This window comes from Suricata suricatta, chromosome 17, assembly GCF_006229205.1.
Source record: "Suricata suricatta isolate VVHF042 chromosome 17, meerkat_22Aug2017_6uvM2_HiC, whole genome shotgun sequence".
Lineage (NCBI taxonomy): Eukaryota > Metazoa > Chordata > Mammalia > Carnivora > Herpestidae > Suricata > Suricata suricatta.
This window is the reverse complement of record NC_043716.1, coordinates 53,098,509-53,119,741: the sequence shown is the minus strand read 5'-3', so window position 1 is coordinate 53,119,741 and position 21,233 is coordinate 53,098,509. Positions and strand designations below refer to the sequence as shown.

At 46.1% G+C, this 21,233-nt stretch overlaps 1 protein-coding gene and 1 long non-coding RNA gene across 3 annotated transcripts in view; one reads left to right on the top strand and one right to left on the bottom strand.

The window, feature by feature from the left end:
• The window catches only part of LOC115282912, a 26,602-nt gene extending 20,044 nt beyond the window's left edge, over window positions 1-6,558 (bottom strand). Inside the window, exon 1 of the long non-coding RNA XR_003904798.1 lies at window positions 6,076-6,558. This is a non-coding gene — a long non-coding RNA (uncharacterized LOC115282912). The remainder of the gene's footprint in view (window positions 1-6,075) is intronic.
• Window positions 6,559-6,778: 220 nt separating this feature from the next.
• The window catches only part of GRB2 (growth factor receptor bound protein 2), a 69,893-nt gene continuing 55,438 nt past the window's right edge, over window positions 6,779-21,233 (top strand). Inside the window, exons 1-2 of one of the 2 annotated variants that reach the window (XM_029929215.1) lie at window positions 6,779-6,986; window positions 14,924-15,138. In XM_029929215.1, coding sequence (XP_029785075.1) covers window positions 15,061-15,138 — 78 coding nt within the window. In that variant the 5' untranslated portion in view covers window positions 6,779-6,986; window positions 14,924-15,060. Of the gene's footprint in view, window positions 6,987-8,087; window positions 8,242-14,923; window positions 15,139-21,233 lie in introns of those variants that run through there. The other variant, XM_029929216.1, reaches the window with a different exon arrangement.

The window sequence follows — 21,233 nt, the reverse complement described above, 5'->3', positions numbered from 1 at the left end:
GAGAGAGAGAGAGAGAGTGCGTGAGCATGGGAAAGGGGCAGGGAGACAGAAAGGAAGAGAAAGAATCCCAAGCAGGCTCCATGCCGTCAGCACAGAGCTCAACACGAGATACCACGAGATCAGTCTCATACCACGAGATCATGAACTGAGCCAAAATCAGGAGTCAGACACTTAACCAACTGAGCCACCCAGGTGCCCCCATCCAGTGTGTTCTAATGAAAGAGAGATGTGGAAACTGAAACAGAAAGAAAGAGGAGCTAACCTGCTCTGAACTTGACTCTGGCATTGCTACAGAGAGCAGTCAAGATAGAGTCCATTTGCTTAATGTGCTTTTATTTTTTTATTAACTTATACCGTGGTGCCAAGTGCCACCCACCTAGAAAATGGCCACACCAATGGCCGTTACGGGAATTTCTCAGCTTCGGACAGCTTAAGATCCCAAGGGAATACACAGGGAAATGAATTCCCAATTTCTCTGGGCCCATAGCAATTCACTTTCTGATTCCTGTAATCTAGGACATATTGGGAAGATCCCAGAATCCCCATGAGTCTGTTATTCAGTAAGCGTTGTCTCCCAAAGTCCAGCCCAAAGAACAGCCTAAGAATCACCCGCAGTGGGGCACCTGGGTGGCTCCGTCGGTTAGGCATCTGATTCTCAGTTTCAGCTCAGGTCATGACCTCACGGTTTTGAGTTCGAGCCTCTCATTTTGAGTTCTGTGCTCTCAGCACAGAGCCCACTTGGGATTCTTTCTCTCCCACTCTCTCTGCCCCTCCTCCGCTCATGCTGTCTGTGTCTCTCTCCAAATAAATAAACTTAAAAAATATGTATATGTTAAAAAAAAAGAAATGCCTGCAGCTACTTATTTAAAATGTATATTTCTAGGGTGCCCAGTTAGCTCAGTGAAGACTCCCGAAATGCCTATTTCTGGGCCCTTCCCGGACCTAATGAGCTGAATATTCCTAGGATATATTTTTTAAGTTTATTTATTTTGAGAGAGAGCGGGAGAGGGGCAAAGAGAGGGGGAGAGGGAGAGAACCCCAAGCAGCCTCTGTACTGCCTGATGCAGGGCTCAAATTCTTTTTTTTTTTTTAATTTTTTTTTTTTTAGTGTTTTTTATTTATTTTTGAGACAGAGAGAGGCAGAGCATGAGCGGGGAGGGGCAGAGAGAGAGGGAGACACAGAATCTGAAGCAGGCTCCAGGCTCCCAGCCATCAGCACAGAGCCTGACGCGGGGCTTGAACCCACGAACATGCGATCATGACCTGAGCCGAAGCCAGACGCTTAACCGACGGAGCCCCCCAGGCGCCCCGTCAAATTCTTGAAACCTAAGATCATGACCTGAGCCATCCAGGTGCTCCCGGAGTTTGCATTTTAAACAGATCCCCAGGGATTCTCTTGTGTATTAAAATATAAGAACATTAGAAAAGAATTGCTGGCCCTTTTCTCCATTTTATAAACTTGCTCTTTTTAAAAAATGTTTATTTATTTTGAGAGAGAGAGAGAATCTGAGTGGGTAAGGGTCAGAGAGAGAGGGAGACACAGAATCCAAAGACAGGCTCTGAGCTGTCAGCACAGAGCCCGATGCGGGCCTCGAGCCCATGAACCGTGAGATCATGACCTGAGCCGCAGCCAGATGCTTAACTGACTGAGGCCCCCAGGCGCCCCATAAACTTGCTCTTTGGTTTAGAGGGGCCTCCACTAGTTCTACCTAAAGGAAAACTAGCTATTCTTCAAGATGACCGTTATCACCTTCTCCATGAAGCCTTTTTGGACTTTCTATCCCCAACTGACCTCTCTCTCCTGGACTCCCTTAACACTGAGTCTGTGTGCTCCTAGGGCACTTGTCATGCTGGATCACATGATTTAGAGTGAGGTTTTATTTGAGGAGCCAAGAAAAACAAGATACAGTACCTGTTCTTGAGACTTATAGTCCAAAGGGGAGAAGGACAAGTAAGTTGGACTTCAGCTCAGGTCAGATCTCACGTTCGTGGGTTCGAGCCCCGTGGCGGGCTCTGTGCTGACAGCTAGCTCAAAGCCTGGAGCCTGCTTCTGGTTCTGTGTCTCCTTCTCTCTCTGCCCCTCCCCCTCTCATGCTCTGTCTCTCTCTGTATCAAAAACAAATAAAACATTAAAAAAAAATTTTTTTTAAAGAAAATGGCAGCAATGCAGTATACTGAGTGCTATGAGAACACACTGCTGGGACCAGAGCATCATGGGAGGCTTCCTGGTGGAGGTGGCCCCTAGGCAGAGTATTAAATGACAAAACGGGAGTTAGGTGATTCTGGGGAAGGCAGAGAGAAGAGGCACTCAGACCCAAGAGAGTGGTATGTGCAATAATATGGAGGTAAGAGAATTATAGAGTTATTAAGGAAACTGCAGGTCATTCAGAAGGGTGGAGACAATGAGGCTGGAATTGTTGGCAGGGGCCAGCCACAGAGGACCAGAGTGGCATGCTAAGGACTTTGAACCTTATCTATGACCTCGATTCAATTTGGAGTTAGAGAGCCCACTCTGGCTGCAATGCAGATAATGATTTTGAAGGGGGGCAGGATGGCCAGTAAGCAGGCCGGGACAGCCTTGCAGAAATGATGGTGATGTGGACCCGGGTAGGTGATAGAAATGGAGTCAGGGGTAGAGGAAGGGAAGTCACAGGATTGGCTGTCGCGCTGGCAGGCTCAGCATCAGAGGTCACACTCGAAGCTAGAGAGGCCTACCAAGCCTTGGCTCACAACTTGACCAAAGGAAATTCTAAGATGAGAACTTCCAAGATCAATTGAACAGGTGGGAGTGGAATTTCAATAACCACGTTTAGGTTGTCACTGGTGCCTGGCTCTTTCCCACTAAAGAGAAGCTCAGAAACGGGGGCTCAGAGGACCAGCCTGCTACAGGCTGGCGGCTGCTCTTAAGGAAGGGGACCAACTGCGGGGCCGGTTTCTTCTGCGCTTTGAAGGCTCAGTAAATGCCAGGGTAATGTCCCGTTCTTCCCGGCAGGGGGCAGCACCACGATTCACAGAAAGCAAAGCGAGAAACCGTTTCCGACGACTAAAAAATATTCACAAACGCCAAACCAACCCAAAAGAGAGATTCTTTGGTGATTATGCGTTCTGAAGTGACTGATGTGGCCAGTTTGTAATCAGCAAGTTTTGCTACAGCGACAACAGGTTCTCATACCAGGATGTGACTTTGACCTCACAACTTGCCCCTGAACTCCAAGTATCTTTTTGCTGCTTAACATTAGCCACATGCATTCAAAATGCTATTGCTTCTAGTGCGGTTTATTTTTTTCTACATGGAATGATGTTGGGCAACGTTCTCTCAAGTTTCTGAGTCTGTGTCTGTCAAAAAGAATTTTTGAGAAAAAGACCATGGTACAAATGTTGGAGGTTTTGGGCTGTGTGTGTGTGTGTGTGTGTGTGTGTGTTGTTTTTTAATAAGTCACCCACCATTGCTTCATTTCAAGATGGTTGTTCTTACTTTTAAACAATGCCTTCCAAATCTGGTCCGTGTGCATATATTTTTGCATAGATATGCCCAGAGTCTGTTTTAAAAGGAAGTGCATACTTTTTTTTTCCTGTTCTCTTAGAAATTTGTACTCCTCTGAGATCTCACCCACTTCCTTAGCTTCGAATATCACATGGCACAGAAAAGCAGCCACATCTTTATCTCTAGTCAACTTCTGTTGGTCTCCATCCATCCATCCATTATTCCCTCCATGCACGGTGCTAGAGATGTGAAAGGGGTAGTCCTGTCTCTCTAGGAGTTTGTGGTGCTTTAGAAGGGAGGGGGGGTGGGGACAGGTTTTGAACAAATAATGCTGTAATGATATTGGAAGTACAGTGGGATTTTGAGGAAGAAACCCTAAAATTGGCTGGGGGCCTAAAGGGGGTGGGGTGGCTCCAACTAAGCAGAGGAAACTCCATGTGCCAAGATATGGACCCTCAAAAGATTACGGTACCTTCTGGAAACCACCATGGTTTAGTGTGTGCGTTGGCTGGAGACAGAGAATGGAGTGGGGCTGGCAGGCAGGAGCCAGATCCATAAAGGTCTTGCAAAGAACTTGAGGTATTATCTTGTGGATGATAAATATCTTAGTTTTCATTGATTTCCACTCTGCAGGCAGAGTGTTCAAGTGGTTTGAGGATGAAAATCTGACTGTGGCCCCACCCCTGGCTTCACTATCCTAGAGTATCAAGTGCCTAGTTTTTTAATTTCCTTAAATATTTTATTTCTTTTTGAGAGAGAGAGAGAGAGAGAGAGAGAGAGAGAGAGAGAGAGAGACCTCGTGAGCAGGGGAGGGGCAGAGAGAGAAGGAGACACAGAATCCGAAGACAGGCTCCAGGTTCTGAGTTGTCAGCACAGAGCCTGACACGGGGGCTCAAACCCACGAGCCACAAGATCATGACCTGAGCCGAAGACAGACGCTCAACCGACTGAGCCACCCATGTGCCCCGTCAAGTGCCTAGTTTATAGCAGCACTGAAAAGGCCCTCCATGAGCCTCTCCAAATGCTTTATCCACGTCCTAAATTCTTCTTCATCCCAGTTAAATGGCGTCCTTGAGTCCTCTCTTACTGTCGGGGCTTTGACTGTGCCATTCTCTCTCCTAGAACACTCTCAGGCTAATCAGAGTCTCAAACCTTCCTCCTCAGCCTTCCCTGGACTAGGTCAGGTCCCCTGCTGTATGCTCCCAAAGGTACTAAGGATTTGGGGGCATGCTAAGGACTTTGGCCTGCAAATGTCATACACTCAGTGATATGTTCCCATTTAGGCTGCAAGCTCTGTGACGGGTTAGCCTACTCTCTACAAAGTAGATGCTCAGTTAACGTTGTGGGGAGAACAAATGAATGCATTGAGTTTTCCAACAGCATAATGAACATTTCCACCTGTATGTCTCCTAGAATGATGAACTCTCCATTTTGAAAAGTGGACATCCTCCCCTCCTTACCTGTCCCCTCCCTGCACGACTCCACCCCTGCCCAGTTCACTAGTCCCCTTGACTGGCAAAGTTCTCTGTTGTTCTCCCCACTCAAAACAAAGAAATGCAACTCTCCCCTCACTTCCTTCTCCTCTCTGCTCAGCAGCGAAATTCTTCCCTTTCATTTCTCTTTTTTTTTCTGGCCACCATTCTAGAATTACAAAGTAATTATAAAATATATTGGGGGAAATATGGACTTTTGAAACAAAACAGGCTTAAGTTTAAGTCTTGGGTCTACTATTATTGGGTTTCCTTGGGTAACCAAGGAACTTAGTTCTCCAAGCCTCTGTTTCTGAGTCTGTAAATGGGGATATTTATATCCACCCTATAGAAATGCTATGACTTCAGCAGGCTTCAGGTGGTAAATAAATAGTCCTCTTGTTATTTTCACTACATATCAGACATGTCCAGCTCAAAACCCTTCAGAGGTTGCTAATCACTTGACAATGAATCCTAAACCACACATCTTGGCCTTGCCTCTTATTACTTCCCCCCACCTCAAATACTAAACTCTGGGCAATCTGAAATATTGGTGAATTCCATCACTCTTTCCTTCCTGCTTCCAGGTTGCAGTCCAAACACCAAGCCCTCTCTGATTACCGGAGCACCAAGGGACTGACTCTCTCCTTTGAAGTCCTATATGCAGTTCAGTGGGAATTAAGCGAGGCCAGCTGTTTTGCTTGTAGACTAGGCAACTCTCCTCTGGATTAAAAACTGCTGAAAGCAGGGGCTTTGATGGGTTCATCTATAGTGCCTTGCATGGAGTTGATGCTCAATAAACATGTGGTGAAAGAATAATTCATTTTCCTTATTTCAATGGGCTGTTTCCTCTATAGAATCAGATGCTTGGTTATTCTCATCTCAGCACTATTTTGTTGGCTTCCAGGGAGAACATTACCATTAGGTACGTTCTGTTCCCTTTAATTGGAAAGAGCTTTTGGAACTGAAAAATGAGTTACCTCTTCCAGCCTCATCTGTCGCTTCTCATACTTACCCGCCTCGTATAGGAATCCAATTACTTAGCATTGAACAGAACACGACTCTGTCACGCTTCCGTTTCTCGTACATGCGTGCCGTTCCCTTCCTCCGGAATGTGCTTACCTTGAACTCTCTGGTGAACTCCTGCTGGTCCTCCAAGACTCAGCTCAGACATCACCACCTTTTCAGGGAAGGCTATTCTGAGATGGAGTAAAGGTCCTTCCGCCCATCTTTTTAGCTTTCTCAGCATTCCCAATAATTCTGACATTACATATGGCATTTTTCTGGCTTACTTTGCTTCCCCTCCAGACCTTAAATTCCTTGAGGGCTAGTTTCTGTTCATCGTCTAACCTTCTATATCTAGCACCTGTAACCTGTACCTACGCTTAGAATGTATCAAACACTTGATTAGATCAACGAGCAAAGCATATATTCGTCTAACACTGCAGTTTGGACCGGATTCTCAAGTATTTCAAACCCTGGTCCTCTATCGGAGTGCTTCATGCTGGAGGAAGATTTCCGCTTACCACCCCCAACAACTGCCTCAGTTTGGTGGCAAGAAAAGGGAAGTGATTAGGGTGTGGTGAAGAATAACCCCTTCAGGGCTGAGCTGTAATTTACCCGCCTCGGAACCGAAAGAGTTACAGCGACCGGGAGGCGGAGCCACATCGGTGCCACCTGCTGCGGGGCGGTCCGGCGCACGCGCCTAGGCTGCTGGATGGTGGCTACCTGCGGGGCCCGGGCGGAGGCGGAGCGCTTGCGCTCTGCGCCTTTTCCGCCGGGGGAAGTCTCGCGGGGGCGGGGCGGGGCGGGGCCGCGTGGGGAAGTTCTCGCGGGACCCCGACGAGGAGCGGAAGCCAGGCGGCTGTGCTGCTTCGGCGAGCGGGCGACGGCGGCGGGCGACGGCGGCGGCGAAGAAGACTGAAGCGGTGACGGGCACAGGCGCTGCCCTAGGGGAACAGCAGCGGGGTCGGTGGCCGCTCGCACCGCTGCGGAGGGGCCGGCCGGGTGCGGAGCTGAGCAGCTGCGCCACGGTGAGTGCGGCCAGCGGCGGCGGCGGCGCTGCTCCGGTGCCTCTTTCCCCCCCGCTCCGCAGCGGTAGTCGGCCCGCGGGGACCGGGCCCAAGCCTGCCGAGGGCTGCCGGGGCTCGGGTTCGGGGCCGCGAGGCCTGTGGCGGAGGCACAGAGGCCCCGGGGCTCCCGGCACAGCGTTTCCCCTTTTGGAGCACTTCCTTCCAGGGGACCGTCCTCCCCCGGCCTTTGGCTCGGGGTAGAGCACCGGACCCTGGGGTAGGAGGCCGGGGGCTTCTAATTAAGTTCCATGCTTTCTTCGGGAGGGTTTGCGCAGAAGGGGCCCGGGGAAGCCCGAGAGCCCTGGGTACTCATTCTGTGAGTCAGTCTGACTTGGCCCGGGAGGCGGGGGATTCGCAGCGGTTGCTAATGTGATTGATGCTCCTTCGACCTGCACGGCCACCACGTCACCATCTCCTGGTGTCTTTTCGGCCGAACCTGGGGAGGGAACCCACCAACCCTATGAATACCGTGAGAACCTTTAGCTCCCGGAGCCAGTTGAGATGCCTTTACCCCTGTCGCTTTTCTTTTCTATCCTTTTTTTTAAACTACTCTGAAAAATTCTTGTAAGGAACAGCAAGCAGCAACTGGTTGACCTGCTCCGAGGAAAGAAGTCAATGCGAGAGGCTAGGAAAGCACTGGTCCTTTGTATTTGCCACGCTCCTTTAAGCGTAAGCCATAGGAGCTATAGCTTGTATAGGGAGTTATTATAAAAGTCCGATTTGCGGAGGAGTCAAAGTGCACCCGGGGTCTATCTTTTGGGTCTGTTGCCATAGAAACGAGTCCAGAAGACACCTGAAAGAAATTAGCATAGTCTCTTTGGCTTTCCTGTCTCGCTTTTTCACTTTGCACTTTTCCAGTAGTTGCCTTTCCTTTCTTTTCTCCATTTCACTGCGTCCACTAAGTAAATGCTTACTCGGGTAATGCAAGTCATTTGCTCTCTTCCCTCCCCCTCCGTGTTTTTTTTTTTTTTTTTTCTAATTTACTTCCCCTTCCTCCTTTTTGTCCTCCTCTTGGGCATAATTTTTCAAGGTTTCTGACCTTTGGTGCAATTCCTATTCTCTCTCACTTAAAGAGTCCGTTTTCTCTTTGGGGAAGATCCCCTCTTTCCTCCTTTATGGGTTGCTTCAGTCAGCCAGAGGAGTTGCCAGAGAACCTTGCCTAGACTTTTAAGTTCTCCCGCTGGGAACTGGGAGGCCCAAAGGATTGAATTCATCCGTAAGTAATCAATACCGTCACTAGGTCACAAGGGTCGCTTGCTTGTGTTATTTGCGTTTGGTTGTTTTCTTCATTTTAACATTGTGTTGTTGCCACTGCTCGCTTTTCTCTTCTTAGGTCTCTTTTACGTTAGTAGGGAAGATTGGGTCAATTTGGGGATTGTATGACTTTTTTCTTTTTCCTTTAACGTTTATTTTTGAGAGAGCAGGCACAGGGATGGGGCAGAAAGAGAGGGAGACACAGAATTCGAAGCAGGCTCCAGACTTTGAGCTGTCAGATCAGAGCCTGACTTGGGGTCTAACTCATCGTGATCTCGCAGTTCGCCTGTGAGCTGAAGTCGGAGGCTTAGCCGAATGAGCCACCCAGGCGCCCCTCATATGACTTATTTTTGGCTTTTAGTGGGAAGTGGTTAATGTTAAAAAACAGAAACACAATCATAGACCTATATGTTACAATAGAATTGAGATAACATGAAATATTTAAGGGATTGGAATTTATTTAGACCACCGATGAATTAAAACTTGCCCGTCATGGTTGTATGAATTCTTTACCAGGGTTCTTTTAATTAGTCATCTTTGTTGTTGTTGCGGGTTTTTTGGACAGAAAGGAATAACTTGTGTTCCATTGCTCCGTCCCTTGTTCAAAATTTTCTGAATTCCCAAGATGGAAAACGAAGTTAATTCTTATAATCGGCTTTCTTTGATACTAAGAGCAAGCATTTAAATGCTTGAGGGAGTTCAGTTCCTTAGCAAGTGTATTCAGATTGAGGGATTGCTAGGTTTTAAATACCACGAGTTGATGGGACTTAGCGATTTTTCTGAGAACAATCTCTATGTTGCCTGTTGGGCTGCCACAGTTCTGATTATTACCTAGAACAGAAGAGTAATAGATTTTGGAGAAATTAAATAATACAGAATAGAGACGCACCGCGCTCTGCTGAGAGAAATTAATAGTTACTTGCTTAATTCAGAAGAACTTTCCGGCACTCCTGAATAGCTGTTGAGAGTCCTTGGTTTTATTTGTCAAAGTCTGCGCTTTCTTAGTTGAGCCAAGTGAACACGCATTATTTTCATTTTATGCAAAGACCTTGTAGTGCATTATCTGGAATGCAAAGTTTAAAATCTGGTTAAGGCACCCTTCTAGTATAGCAGTGATTCTTAAAAGTTAGCGTGCATAAAAATTACCTCTGAGTCTTACTTTAAATCAGGCTCTGGGCCTAACGCCCCTACGTTTTGCAGAACTCTAGAAGGCACCCCACAATAATCAGTCTCTTAATAGGGCAGTTTTGAAGCTACTGGTCCAAGGACCAAAACTCTTGCTGCAGAAGGCAGCTGTAAAATAGGGACGATGGAATGCGGCTTTCAATTAGTCCATTTAAATCACACTTTCTGTAAATACAGAGTAAATATTTAAAAGCCAAACAGAATAACTGATGATAGATTTGATTAGTCTTTATATGAATAAGTATGTGAGTGTTGTTAGGACTGTGATGTGGAGCAATTTAATTTTAAAGTTTATACTTAATAGGGCTGTTAATTTGCCTACCAGAATGCTCTTCTAAGTTTGTACGAAGATGGAAGAAGATGGACGATGTAAGAATACAATGGCCTGGTATTTCAAAAGGTGCTGGTGATGCTGGCCAGTTAACATTTCTTAGCACTTTGTGCCAGACTCTGTGAAGGCCTTTATACATGCTGTGTTTTTTAGGTTTTTAATTTTTTTAAAGTATTTTTTTACATCCAGTGTAGGTCTCAAACTCAAAACCCCGAGATCAAGAGTAGCACGCTCTATGCTCTACTGGCTGAATCAGCCAGGCGCCCCATGGGCTATTTCTTATAATCATCAAAATGCCCTTCTAAAATAGACGCCATTAGCCCCATTTTCCAGCTGAGGGAAACTAGGAATTAGAGAATATGAGTCACTTCTCTAGTGTTCCCCGTCTAGTCCAGTGGTAAAGCGACAGTTGAACCCAGGCCTGACTCCAGAGCACCATTAAGATTTTGGTGTTTAGTTTTTCTTCTCTTTTCTTTTTCTGTTTATTTTGGAGGGGGAGAGAGTGCACGTGCACAGATGCACACACAAATGGGGGTGTGGGCAGGAAGATGGGACCGTTGATCCGAAGTGGGCTCTGTGCTGACCGCAGAGAGCTCGATGCCGGGCTCGAACTCATGAACCTAGGCACCCCAGTGTTTGTTTTTTCTCACTACAAAAGTAGTGATGGAAATACAATTGAGGTGTATAGTGCAGAAAGTGAAAATATTTAGTGATCTTGCTCCCAGAGATAATTTAAGCCTTTGATTTTTTTTCTTTGGCACATGCTGATAAATAATGTTTTGCTTTACAGAAATGGGGTTTTTGTTTTTAACTTGATAATATCGCTTAGTATTTATATAGAAAGATATTTCATAGGTATTCTCATGGATATTGATAGGTATAGATGTATTTTGCTCATGGTATTTGTCTCTATTTCAGAGAGATAAATTTAGGAAATGGATTTGCTTGTTAAGGGTATATATTTTTAAATTGTCAATAGATACTATAAAATTACTTTCCAAAAAGATTGAACTGATTAATTCCTTGCTGCAGTGTGTGCTCTGTGATGGTTTTTATTGTTATAATCCAATACCAAGCACATTGTCAGGCATATGGTAGCTCAAATTGTTAAATGGATGAACATTGGATAAAGAGCCTGAGAGTCTGTTCACCCAGAGTATTGCAGAGCCTAAATATTATAAACCTTTAAAAAAATTGGCCAACTAGGGGCGCCTGGGTGGCTCAGTTGGTTAGGCGGCCAACTTTGGCTCAGGTCATGATCTCACGGTTCGTGGGTCTGAGTCCCGTGTTGGGCTCTGTATGCTGACAGCTCAGAGCCTAGAGCCTGCTTCCGATTCTGTGTCTCCGTCTCTCTCTCTCTGCCCCTCCCCTGCTCACACGCGGTGTCTCTCTCTCTCTCTAAAATAAACAAACATTAAAAAAAATTTTTTTTTTAATTGGCCAACTAGTAGGTGAAAGAAATCTCGTTGTAATTTGCAGTTTCTGATAATGAAGTTGAACATCTTCTATGTTTTAGGTAGAATTACATTTTAACTTACTTTGAGTGACTTAATGTTGGGCACTGTCCAAAGCACTTCACATATATTACCTATAGTAATGGTGAATGAATCTTAGAAAGTAGGTGATACTATCCCCATTTTACAAATGAGAAATGGGACTTGCTTCAAAGGCTTGACGGCCCTCCTCCTCTCCCCCCAACCCCCAAGAGAAGGGTTTGCCCATAATTAAAACTGGTTAAGGACCAAGGTCATTAGTTGAATCCAGGTCAGCCTGCTTTTAGAGACCATGCAGCCTTAACACGAAGCGATATTGCCCAGTGAGTGTTGTGTATTTTTAATTTCTGTAAATTTGGGGAAGAAAAGAGTTAAAAGGAAGGAAAACTAAAATCCTACAAATACCTTTAGGAGACTGCATTTTGGGATTCAGTGCACATTGCTTGAAATGACCGATTCAACTGCGCTTGTGTTCTCAGAATTTGCTGCATGTGTGATGGTTTGAAGGGTGGATGCTGGAACCGATTTATGGATTCTCATCAGGGTTCAGTGTACTCTCCACCCTCTTCTCTGCTGAACTCATCATACATTGTGTCCGCTTTCAGCTTTCTTCCTTTAGTCATTAGTGTTGTGTATAAGATAGTTTTCTTTGTCTTTAATGAAACACACCCCGTTTAGCCTGTGTGCTCTTTTCTGTGTGGCTAGCCTGATACGCCGGCCCCTTCCATTTTTATTTGGCACAGCCACAGAGGTATTGATTGTGCTTGGTTTTCATTTCTTTCATTTCTCTCAAACTGTATCCCACAAAGCAGTAGTTACTTGAAACATGATTTTGAAGAGTGTTAGTCTGTATGTTTTCTCTAGGAAACCTGTGGTGGATGAGTTGGGTAACAGGAACAGCAGTGTTGAAAACTGTCTTGGTGTTTGTGCTGCTGCTGTTCGGTTACACAGCAGTTGTCTGAAGTCCCGAATGACATAGAAGTTTGCGCCCTGTTACAACATGGTGCCTTGACAATGGTAATGCTTTGAGTTTCTGAGTTTCTGATTTCTCTCTTTCAAAAATGCAGCTCCTTACTTTTGTTAGATCTGTTCAGTTATTCTTCAGCTTCCCATCATTGATACATGGTTCCAGCAGACAGCCTTGGAGACCAGCTAAAATAAATGATCAGGTCTGGTATAGAAAACATTGACAGGCATAAAGCAGAGATTTTGAAGCCTTTGTAAAAAATAAAAATAGGTACATACATTGGAAAGCAGTCAAAAAAGGAAAAGCAGTTGTTCATGCCTGAAAAACATTATACTAGAAAGGAAGGTTGGTTGTGATGTATTTAAATCAGCAGTGAAGAGTATTTTGTAATGCGAAACTCTGCTTAAACCGGAATATGTGGTATTACCGGGATGGGGCAAGGGGAAGCCATCCGGGGTGAGCATCTTGCAAGCAATAGGTCACGGCTGGAATAAATTTAAAAACGCAGTAGAAGCATATTATTTAGAAATATTGTAAGTAAGTGCAAAAGAAAGCTAAAAACAAAATTGAGGGTGATTGCTTCTAGGTGCTAGGGTGGGGAACTGCCCTTTTTTTTTTTATAAGCCTTTTAAAAGCCGTGACTTTCAAAATCATATACATGGATTAGTTTGATTAAAAAAAAAAAAGGCGACAGAATAAATAAAAGGTGTTTAAGGACACACAAAAATAGGGGTGCCTGGATGGCTTAGTCTGTTGAGGATCCGACTTTGGCTCAGGTCATGATCTCACTGGCAGGGAGTTCGAGCCCCACGCCGGGAGTCTGTGTGTCTGTCTCTGTGTGTCTGTCTCTCGCTCGCTCGCTCGCTGTGCCCCTCCCCCACTCATGCTCTGTCTCTCAAACATGAGTAAATGTTTAAAAAAAATTAAAAATAAATAAATACTCTGAGGGGTGCCTGGCTGGCTCAGTCAGTAGATGGTGTGATTCTTGATCTTGGGGTCATGAGTTCAAGCCCCGTGTTAGATGTAGAGATTACTTAAGAAAATGTTAAATAAATACTGAGACTAATATTTGTATTTTTTTATATTTGCTAGAGCTCTCCCTTCACTTTCCTCTCTTAGAGCCAGCCCCACATGGGCTGTCATGGCCTGATAGAATAAACAGTGGTTTGACTGATGAGTTTACCTGCAGCAGAATGTTTGGCTTTCAGAATTTGATTAAAGGACTTTTTATTCCCAGGTGATTTCTTTCCTCTGTGGTAATACTCATTTCCTTCTAATCTTCCTATTCCCCGCTGGCTTACTGCTTAGTCCTTTTGCAGCTATACCTGCTTAATGCCCCAGTTGTTAACTTTAGAACAAAAGAATGATAATCACTCGTGCCCCTCAGATGAGCTCTCTGCAATGTGGTAATTATCCAAGAAGGGTGTCACTATAAATAATCTGTCCCCATTCTGCCAGTGTCCCTGTTGTTTCCTACTTTTATTTAGCCTGTATGAGAACTGTAACTGAAAACAGCAGCGAGGCTTCATTTTCCTGTAGTTACGCAAAGGTCTAGATTCGTGACTGGAGGTTTTCTTGCAGCAGTGATTGTACTGCCCACAGCTCACCACCACCTACTACACCACCTAAGGCTTATCACAGCATCTTCACCTGCAGAAATGCAATTCGGTTCATGTTAGTGCTCCTCTGGCACGGAGAGAAGCAGCTCTTCTCAGGTCACCCGAGAGACTTCGGTTAGATTTCCTGGTACCATCTCCCTGCACTTTTCTTTCCCGGAATAAGACATCTAGCAGCTCAGATTCGGAAAAAGGGGTTCCTTCCAGGTGTAGTTAGGACTTCAGGTGTGGTCCTTAGGGTAGTTAGAAGTGATGTGGACGCTGCTGCTACTTCTGGAAGTGCTGAACTTAGGACCTCTGTTTCAAGGGCTCTTTGGACTCTTTCGGGGGGGGGGGTCTTCGGCAAGAGCACGTCTTCAACAAAAGGTCTGACGCTGGATCTCCTCTATTTCTGGTTACCTGAGCTTGCCGATCGGTTTGGAAGTGATAGAGGGGGAGCTGCCTTGCTCAGAATAGCAAATTGAATTTTAAAAACTAGTTCCTAGGTTCACTTTGACCTGCTTTCCTAGGAGCAGACCAAGGTTAGTGTTGAAAACAGTTAAATAAAGCAGCTGAGGACCAAAGCCACAATTGCTTGCTTTTGACTGGATAGGGGACAGAACGTTTTCAGAAGACCGGAAAGGTCGGTGGGGAGAAAGGAAGGAGATAGGCCTGTGTAACCGGGAAAAGCCGGGTGCCGTCCCCAGGGCGAGGCCTTTCTTCGGGTGGGTTGCATTTCGGGCTGGAGGAGCGGAGAGTGCAAGGGGCGAGGGAGGAAAGGCGGAGACCGACCCGGTCCTCAGCCGGTTCCTGCACACCGCGCACACCCAGCGGGAAGGAAGAGGAAGTGTGTGCGGGCCGAGCTCGAGCACCTGCCGCCATTGGCCGGCGGGCCTGTCAGTCGCCTGGGGGCTGAGACCGAGAAGAGGAAGGAGGCGATCGGGGCTCTTGCGAGCGAGGGAGGGAGGCGGGCCGAGCCGGGGGGCGTGGGGGCTGGGGCGGCAGGCAGATCGGCAGGGCGGGGCCGCCTTCGGTGCTGGCCACTTCTCTCAACCCTCCCTCTTGCGATTCAGGGCGGCATTGTGTGTCCCGGAGTGCACGAGCCAGTCCCGAGAGAGCGGCGAGGCCGAGCCCAGGGCGCTGGGTGGCTTCGGCAGGGAAGACTCCCTTCCCCCGGCTTCAGGCTGCTGAGCACTGAGCGGCGCTCAGAATGGAAGCCATCGCCAAATATGACTTCAAAGCTACTGCTGACGACGAGCTGAGCTTCAAAAGGGGGGACATCCTCAAGGTAAGTGTGATGCCACGCAGATGCTGAGATGGCCTCCCCTGTACGCCCCGGCCTCCGCCTACCCTGATAACACACAAAGAAGCCGAGCTCGCCCCTTCTCATTGCCCACTTTGATCATTCACCATCGGAGCGCTCTGGATAGCGAGATAGATGCTGAGTGGAATATTAAATATGACTTAAGACGGTTGGTGTGATGTATGGTGTTTAACTGCCTTTGTGTGAATGCCTCCAGTGTTTCTGGTTGCTTGTTGTTTGCAGGTGAAATCAAAGCAGTGTGATTGTAGCAAGGAAGTATAGGGTTAGACCGATTTATCTTGTAGAGTTTTATTAAGCATTAGGGGATTTTTTTTTAAGACTTAAACTTGAAGTATTTATGTAAAAGCACTCAATTAGTCTTATCTTACATAGTCAAGGTTTTTGCATTCTGGAACATGATGCTATGTGGTTAGAAATTAATTTCCTCTAGTTTTGAGAGGTGGTTAGAAGTATATGCCAAAACTCATTAAAGAACCTCGGTGTGTTTTCTTCTTTGTGAGATAACTAGTGGAGTTCTAAATCCTAAGGCTCGTTTCGTTGTTTTATGAGTTCAGATGGCGATTTTCTTAGAAGAAACTTGAGCGATGACCCTGTATTAAAACTCTAATTGCACAAAAGAAACCCGCTGACAGTTTAAAAATCAGCTTCTTTATAGTTTGCAGCTCATTCTCAGCCCAAACTATTTACTCGAGGATTCGCTTTCCACCTGGCACATGGTAATTATGTTGTTTACCCAATTGACGGCAGCAGCTTGCCCTTTTGGGTATGTAATTTATTTTTACAAGGGTGGGTGTTATCAAATAATGTGTCAGCTCTGCCGGAGGAGAACCTGAAGTTGAGCATTTGCATATTCACGGAGTCTTGACTTTTGACATTTTTTCCTCTGAGCCTGCTCTGGTGGTGGGGGGTTTGCCACCCATTTGTTCACTACCCCTGAATGAAAATTGTGAGAATTTTACAAAGAGGAAGACAGTGGAAATGTAGAAATATGATCCCCCTATAAAAAGACAGGGGTTTTTTTGGTGTTTTTTTTTTTGAGTCCTGCAGACCTGTGGGTAGTTCTATTTTGCTCTCCTTGCCAGAGGCATAGAGTTCAACTCTGAAGTTATCTGCTCAGTTGTTTTCTGTTGTTAGGTTGTACTTCCTTCATAGAAGGCGATATTGAAGAGCCCTTGAAAAAGAAGGAAAGCGTGTTCTTTTCAGAGCCGTTTTGGTGAAGCCACGCTTTCTGAGGGTGTCGCCCAACTCAGCACTGAATTGTCAGCAGACAGAACCAGCTGTAGGTTTTAGGGTAACATGCATGTTCTGTTTCTATTTTCTTAGCTACAAGTCAGAGCAACGGAGCAGCCATAACTTGAACTATTACATTACTGTTTCATTGGTGTACAGAGGAGTAATTCGATGTTTCCATAGGTGATTACCGTTTTCGCCAGACAGCCGGATTATGGAATTATCAGAAGATTGGCTACTCAAATATTGTACTCCTGAAACCAGTGTAGCAGGGAACGTTAACTGTAATGGAATTAAAAAAAGATTGGCTGTTCAAGTACCCACATCTGTTGTCCGTACAAAACCCTGTGGGGCCGTTCCCCACCCCCACCCACATACAAACTTAGATTTCTCCGTGAAGCTTACCCAAGAAACTTGAACCTAGAAGCCTGGTAGTTGGTATCTTCCTCTGTGTTTACCCGGTTACATACTTAGCACTAAAGCAAGGAAAGTAAGGATTTGAGGTCTATTTGTAAGAGTTTTAGGCAAGACTTTCCCGATTATGAACACCGAAGTTTATCCTAGACCTAGACCGTGGGATCATGTAGGTTCTCCAGCTTCAGTTGGTAAGCGCATGAACAAGTGTGAAACGCTTCTCTCCCATCCTATAATTAGAGAAGAGGGGACTGCTTAACATTCCCCCAGAAATTGTTCTGTTGGGAGAGAAAGTGAGTCAGAATGCTCACATTTACTTTCAGATTTTCTTTGGGAAGAGAAAAATACATATATTTGGTTCTTTCCAATTTGGTAGATAACTGGCATATGAAGTCATAATGTCATTATTACTTTTGAATGGTGACCGTTAGCTGTTTGTCTGTTTGTTAGTAATCTTGTGGCTTTACTCCAAAAAGAAAAAAAAAAGGGTGCCCATACAGTAGTTGCCCTTTGTCTCCTGATTCTGTGGAACAGCTGAGTGAAGAGGAGGGACGTTGCTTTGTCTTAAGAGCTGTTATTTTAAAAGGCAGTGTTTTCTTCATTTGATTATTCAGGGAGTAACTGGTTTCATTTGAGTGGCTTTGATTTGATTTGATTTGATGGCTCTTAAGGATGTTAGTTGTGAGCCAAAGCGTGTTTATAAGTTGGCTGGAATAGCATTGACCAATTTGACTTGATTGAAATAGGGCTGTATTTGCCCTCTTTTGCTGAGAGAGGTGCGTGTGCGTGTGTGTGTGTTTACACATGTGGGTATTGAATACATTTTACTTGAAGATAATGCAGTAGAAAGCATTTTGCCTTTTGCCTCTGACTAGAGTTCAGAAGGATGATGGCCTCACTGTCTTGGAGAGCCTGGTTAGCTTTAGTTAGTGTGGAACCTTCCTCCAGCAGACCACTTCTTTACCTTCTGTCTACATGTTGACTCCTGCTGCTCTGAGAAAAGAGAGAAAAATGAAAACATTTCACTGGCAGCCTAAAATAGAACCAAATGCTTCAATATATCTCCTTTGTTACTGTCCCTCATCTACGGTTGTGTGGGGGGGGGGGGCGGAGGGGAGGAAGAGAAGAGCACTGGGGCATAGAAATGGAAGGAATCGCCCTTCTGTTGCAGGTTTCAGCCTTGCATGGGGGAAATGAACCTAAATTCCCCTACCATTGTCATGCAGGCTTCAGACCGTCCCGGGGGGCTCTCCACCAGACCGGGCCCCTGGGTCCTCTCCCTCCTGCACGGAACACCTCCGAACTTACCTCCCAGGCACATCTGCCGGGCAGGGCCTCACGTGTCTGTTCTGCAGGCAGTGCTGCTTATGAATTAAGAGGCCATTTTGAGCTCTCAAACCTGTGCTCATTCCATTCTAGAGTTGGTGGCTTTTCTTTGCTATCAAGGGAGACCTTTGATTCTAGAAAAGAATCAACAGTGTATTGTCTAGGTGTCTTCTACTCATCTGGTACTAAATACCTTTATCAGTTTCCAAGACTGCTTTACAAATCGGTCTTGAGGGGCACCTGGCTGGCTCAGTAGTGGAGCATGTGACTCTTGATCTCCGGGATGTGAGTTCAAGCCCCACATTGGGTGTAGAGATTACTTAAAAATAAACATCTTAAAGAAAGAAAAAAAAGAAGTAGGTCTTGACTTCACACTCGGCTCTTTAAAGCGTTCTGTCTTGGTGCAGATGACCGTGTCTTAATGCCACATCCACTGAGCATCTTCTTGAGCCACATGCTGGGATAAGTGGCTTTGAGAGTTGGGGAAGAAAATACAGGTTATGCTTTTTCCCCTTCAGGACCTCTAAAGTCAAATAAGAGAAGTGAAATTAATATGTGAAAGAGGATATGGCAGTATACAAAATTAGAGGATTTTTAGAACAGGTGAGACCTTTTAAAAGGTCTTAATATAGATCCTGTTTTTTAGATGAAGTAGCCCACAGAAGTTAAATGATCCATCCAAGATCACAACTTAGTACTTAGTAACGAACTGGTTTTTGTTTAAATGTATTTACTTGGGTTGGGGGAGGGCGGGAGAGAGATAGAATCCTAAGCAGGCTCCATGCTCTCAGCCGGGGGGGGGGGGGGGGGGGGGGGGGGGGGGGGGGCACGCTCCAGCTCATGAACCATGATCTCATGACCTGAGCTGAAATCAGGTGTCAGGCTCCACCGACTGAACCATCCAGGAGTCCCAGTCAGGAACTGGTGTTTAATGGAATGCCGAGTTGTGTCACACTCTGTGACTGCCAGAGTAATAATGTAGGAAGGGCAGAGGTTGGTCAGAGCTGAAGTCTGAGAATGCTGTGTGGAGGGAGTGTGACTTGAACCCGACCTCCTGGGATGGTGGGGGGAGGCTGCTTGTGTTGGAGATAGGAATGCTAGAATGGGGTTGTGGACTGTGCCATAGGAGAAAAGGTAGAATTGGAGCAAGATAAGAAAGAACAGTAAGAATTTGATCTTGTCCTTAAGTCTTGAAAGGCCTTTAGCTGATGAGGGAGGTGTTCTGTGAGAGGAGGGACGCCTGGAAGGTTCATTTAGCCGCCTGTGAGGCAAGTGCCACCAAGGTGTCAAAGGCTAGGAACAAGGTCGAGGGTAGATGGCGTTGAGAGATGCTGAGGGGGAAACAGTGGGATTTCTGCCTGTCTGCTGGGGACACTTGGAATAAATCCGTGCAGCTGAGCAAATGCCCGCTGAGCGTGTCCCTGAGAGCCAGGAATCTGAACGGGGGTTGGATTGGTAACCGTTTTCACCGCAGCTAGAAGCCCTGAATTTGGGTGCAAGAGTCTGATTTCAGGTATTTGAGTGATTAAACTTAGACATAGGGTGGGGTTTCAGAGTACTTAGGAACGGTTTCAGATTTCCTAGTACCAGTCTGCTTGGTAGAAGCATTTCTCTGCCTGGTGATGAGAATTCTTGCTGATCTTGTTGACTGAAACCAGAATTTTGCACTTAATTTTTATGAATGAGGATGATTTGAATTCTCTTAGAAATATTATTTGTTTGCCTTTGACTATACTGATCCCCCCCCAGCCCCACCGACATCTGAATGGACTGTTTCCAAATAGGTGCCAAGACTGAGATTTCAGTTCCTATAACGGGACTCTTTTGGGAGCCTGGCTGAAGACCAATCATCCCTGCTTAGAGAAAGAAATGAGTAAGGAAACAGTGTTCCTTTGGGCGTCCTTCGGTTTTCACCTTTGTAAGCCATTATGGTTGAAGTCACACTTGAGTAGCTACCATTGACGGAGCATTTACTATGCTGCAAAGCCGTACGTTATTTCTAGTTTGGGGATTAAAAGATTGGCCCTCGTTAGCCTCATCTTACAGCCGCAGAAACCAGCTCACAAGCGAAGGGACTTGCTCGGGTCCACACACTCGGTGAGTGACAGCGCGGCCGTGCGGGGCCTTGATCTCAGGTCTGGCTGCGCTGCTCTCTCCCCAGCACAGTACTGCTCCTTTTAACTGTCAGGTGTGAGGAAACCAGAAACATGCGGTCTCGGCAGACCTGCTCTGCCCTCCTGCCAGGCCCGGGCAGCCGGCTTGTGGCACTGCTTCTGCTGAGTGACTTTGGACATCCTGTCTAAAGTGAACTGACTTCAGTAGTGAAAGAAGTGGAGAAAATGAGGTCATTCTGCCTGTCAGATTAGCAAGATGATAAAAATTGGCCCCACCCTGTGTTGGCCAGGGTGTGGAGAAATGGATTCTGTCACCTTCTGCCACTGGAGGTTTGTACCGATTAATACAGTGTTTCTTTAAAAAAATTTTTTTAATGTTTATTTATTTTGAGAGAGAGAGACTGCAAGCACGGGAGGAGCAGAGAGAGAGGCGGAATGGGTAGACCCTGAATCCAAAGCAGGCTTCAGGCTCTGAGCTGTCAGCACAGAGTCCAACGTGGGGCTTGAATTCATGAGCCATGAGATCATGACCTGAGCTAAAGTTGGACTCTCAACCAACTGAGCCACCCGGGCACCCCAATAATACAGTTTTTCTGAATGGTGGCTTGGTGACACGTATCAGAACAGGAACCGACCCAGCAATTCTTCTTTTTTTTTTTAATTTTTAAATTTTTTAAATTTTATTTTGAGAGAGACAGAAGGAGCGGGAGAGGGGCAGAGAGAGAGGGAGACACAGAATCTGAGGCAGGCTCCAGGCTCTGGGCTAGCTGTCAGCACAGAGCCCGAAGTGGGGCTTGAACCCACGAACCGTGAGATCATGACCTGAGCTGAAGTCGGACGCTTAACCGACTGAGTCATCCCCATTCTACTTCTAAGAATTTATTCTAAGGGTGCCTGGGTGGCTCAGGTCATCTCGCAGTCCGTGGGTTCGAGCCCCGCGTCGGGCTCTGTGCTGACAGCTAGCTCAGAGCCTGG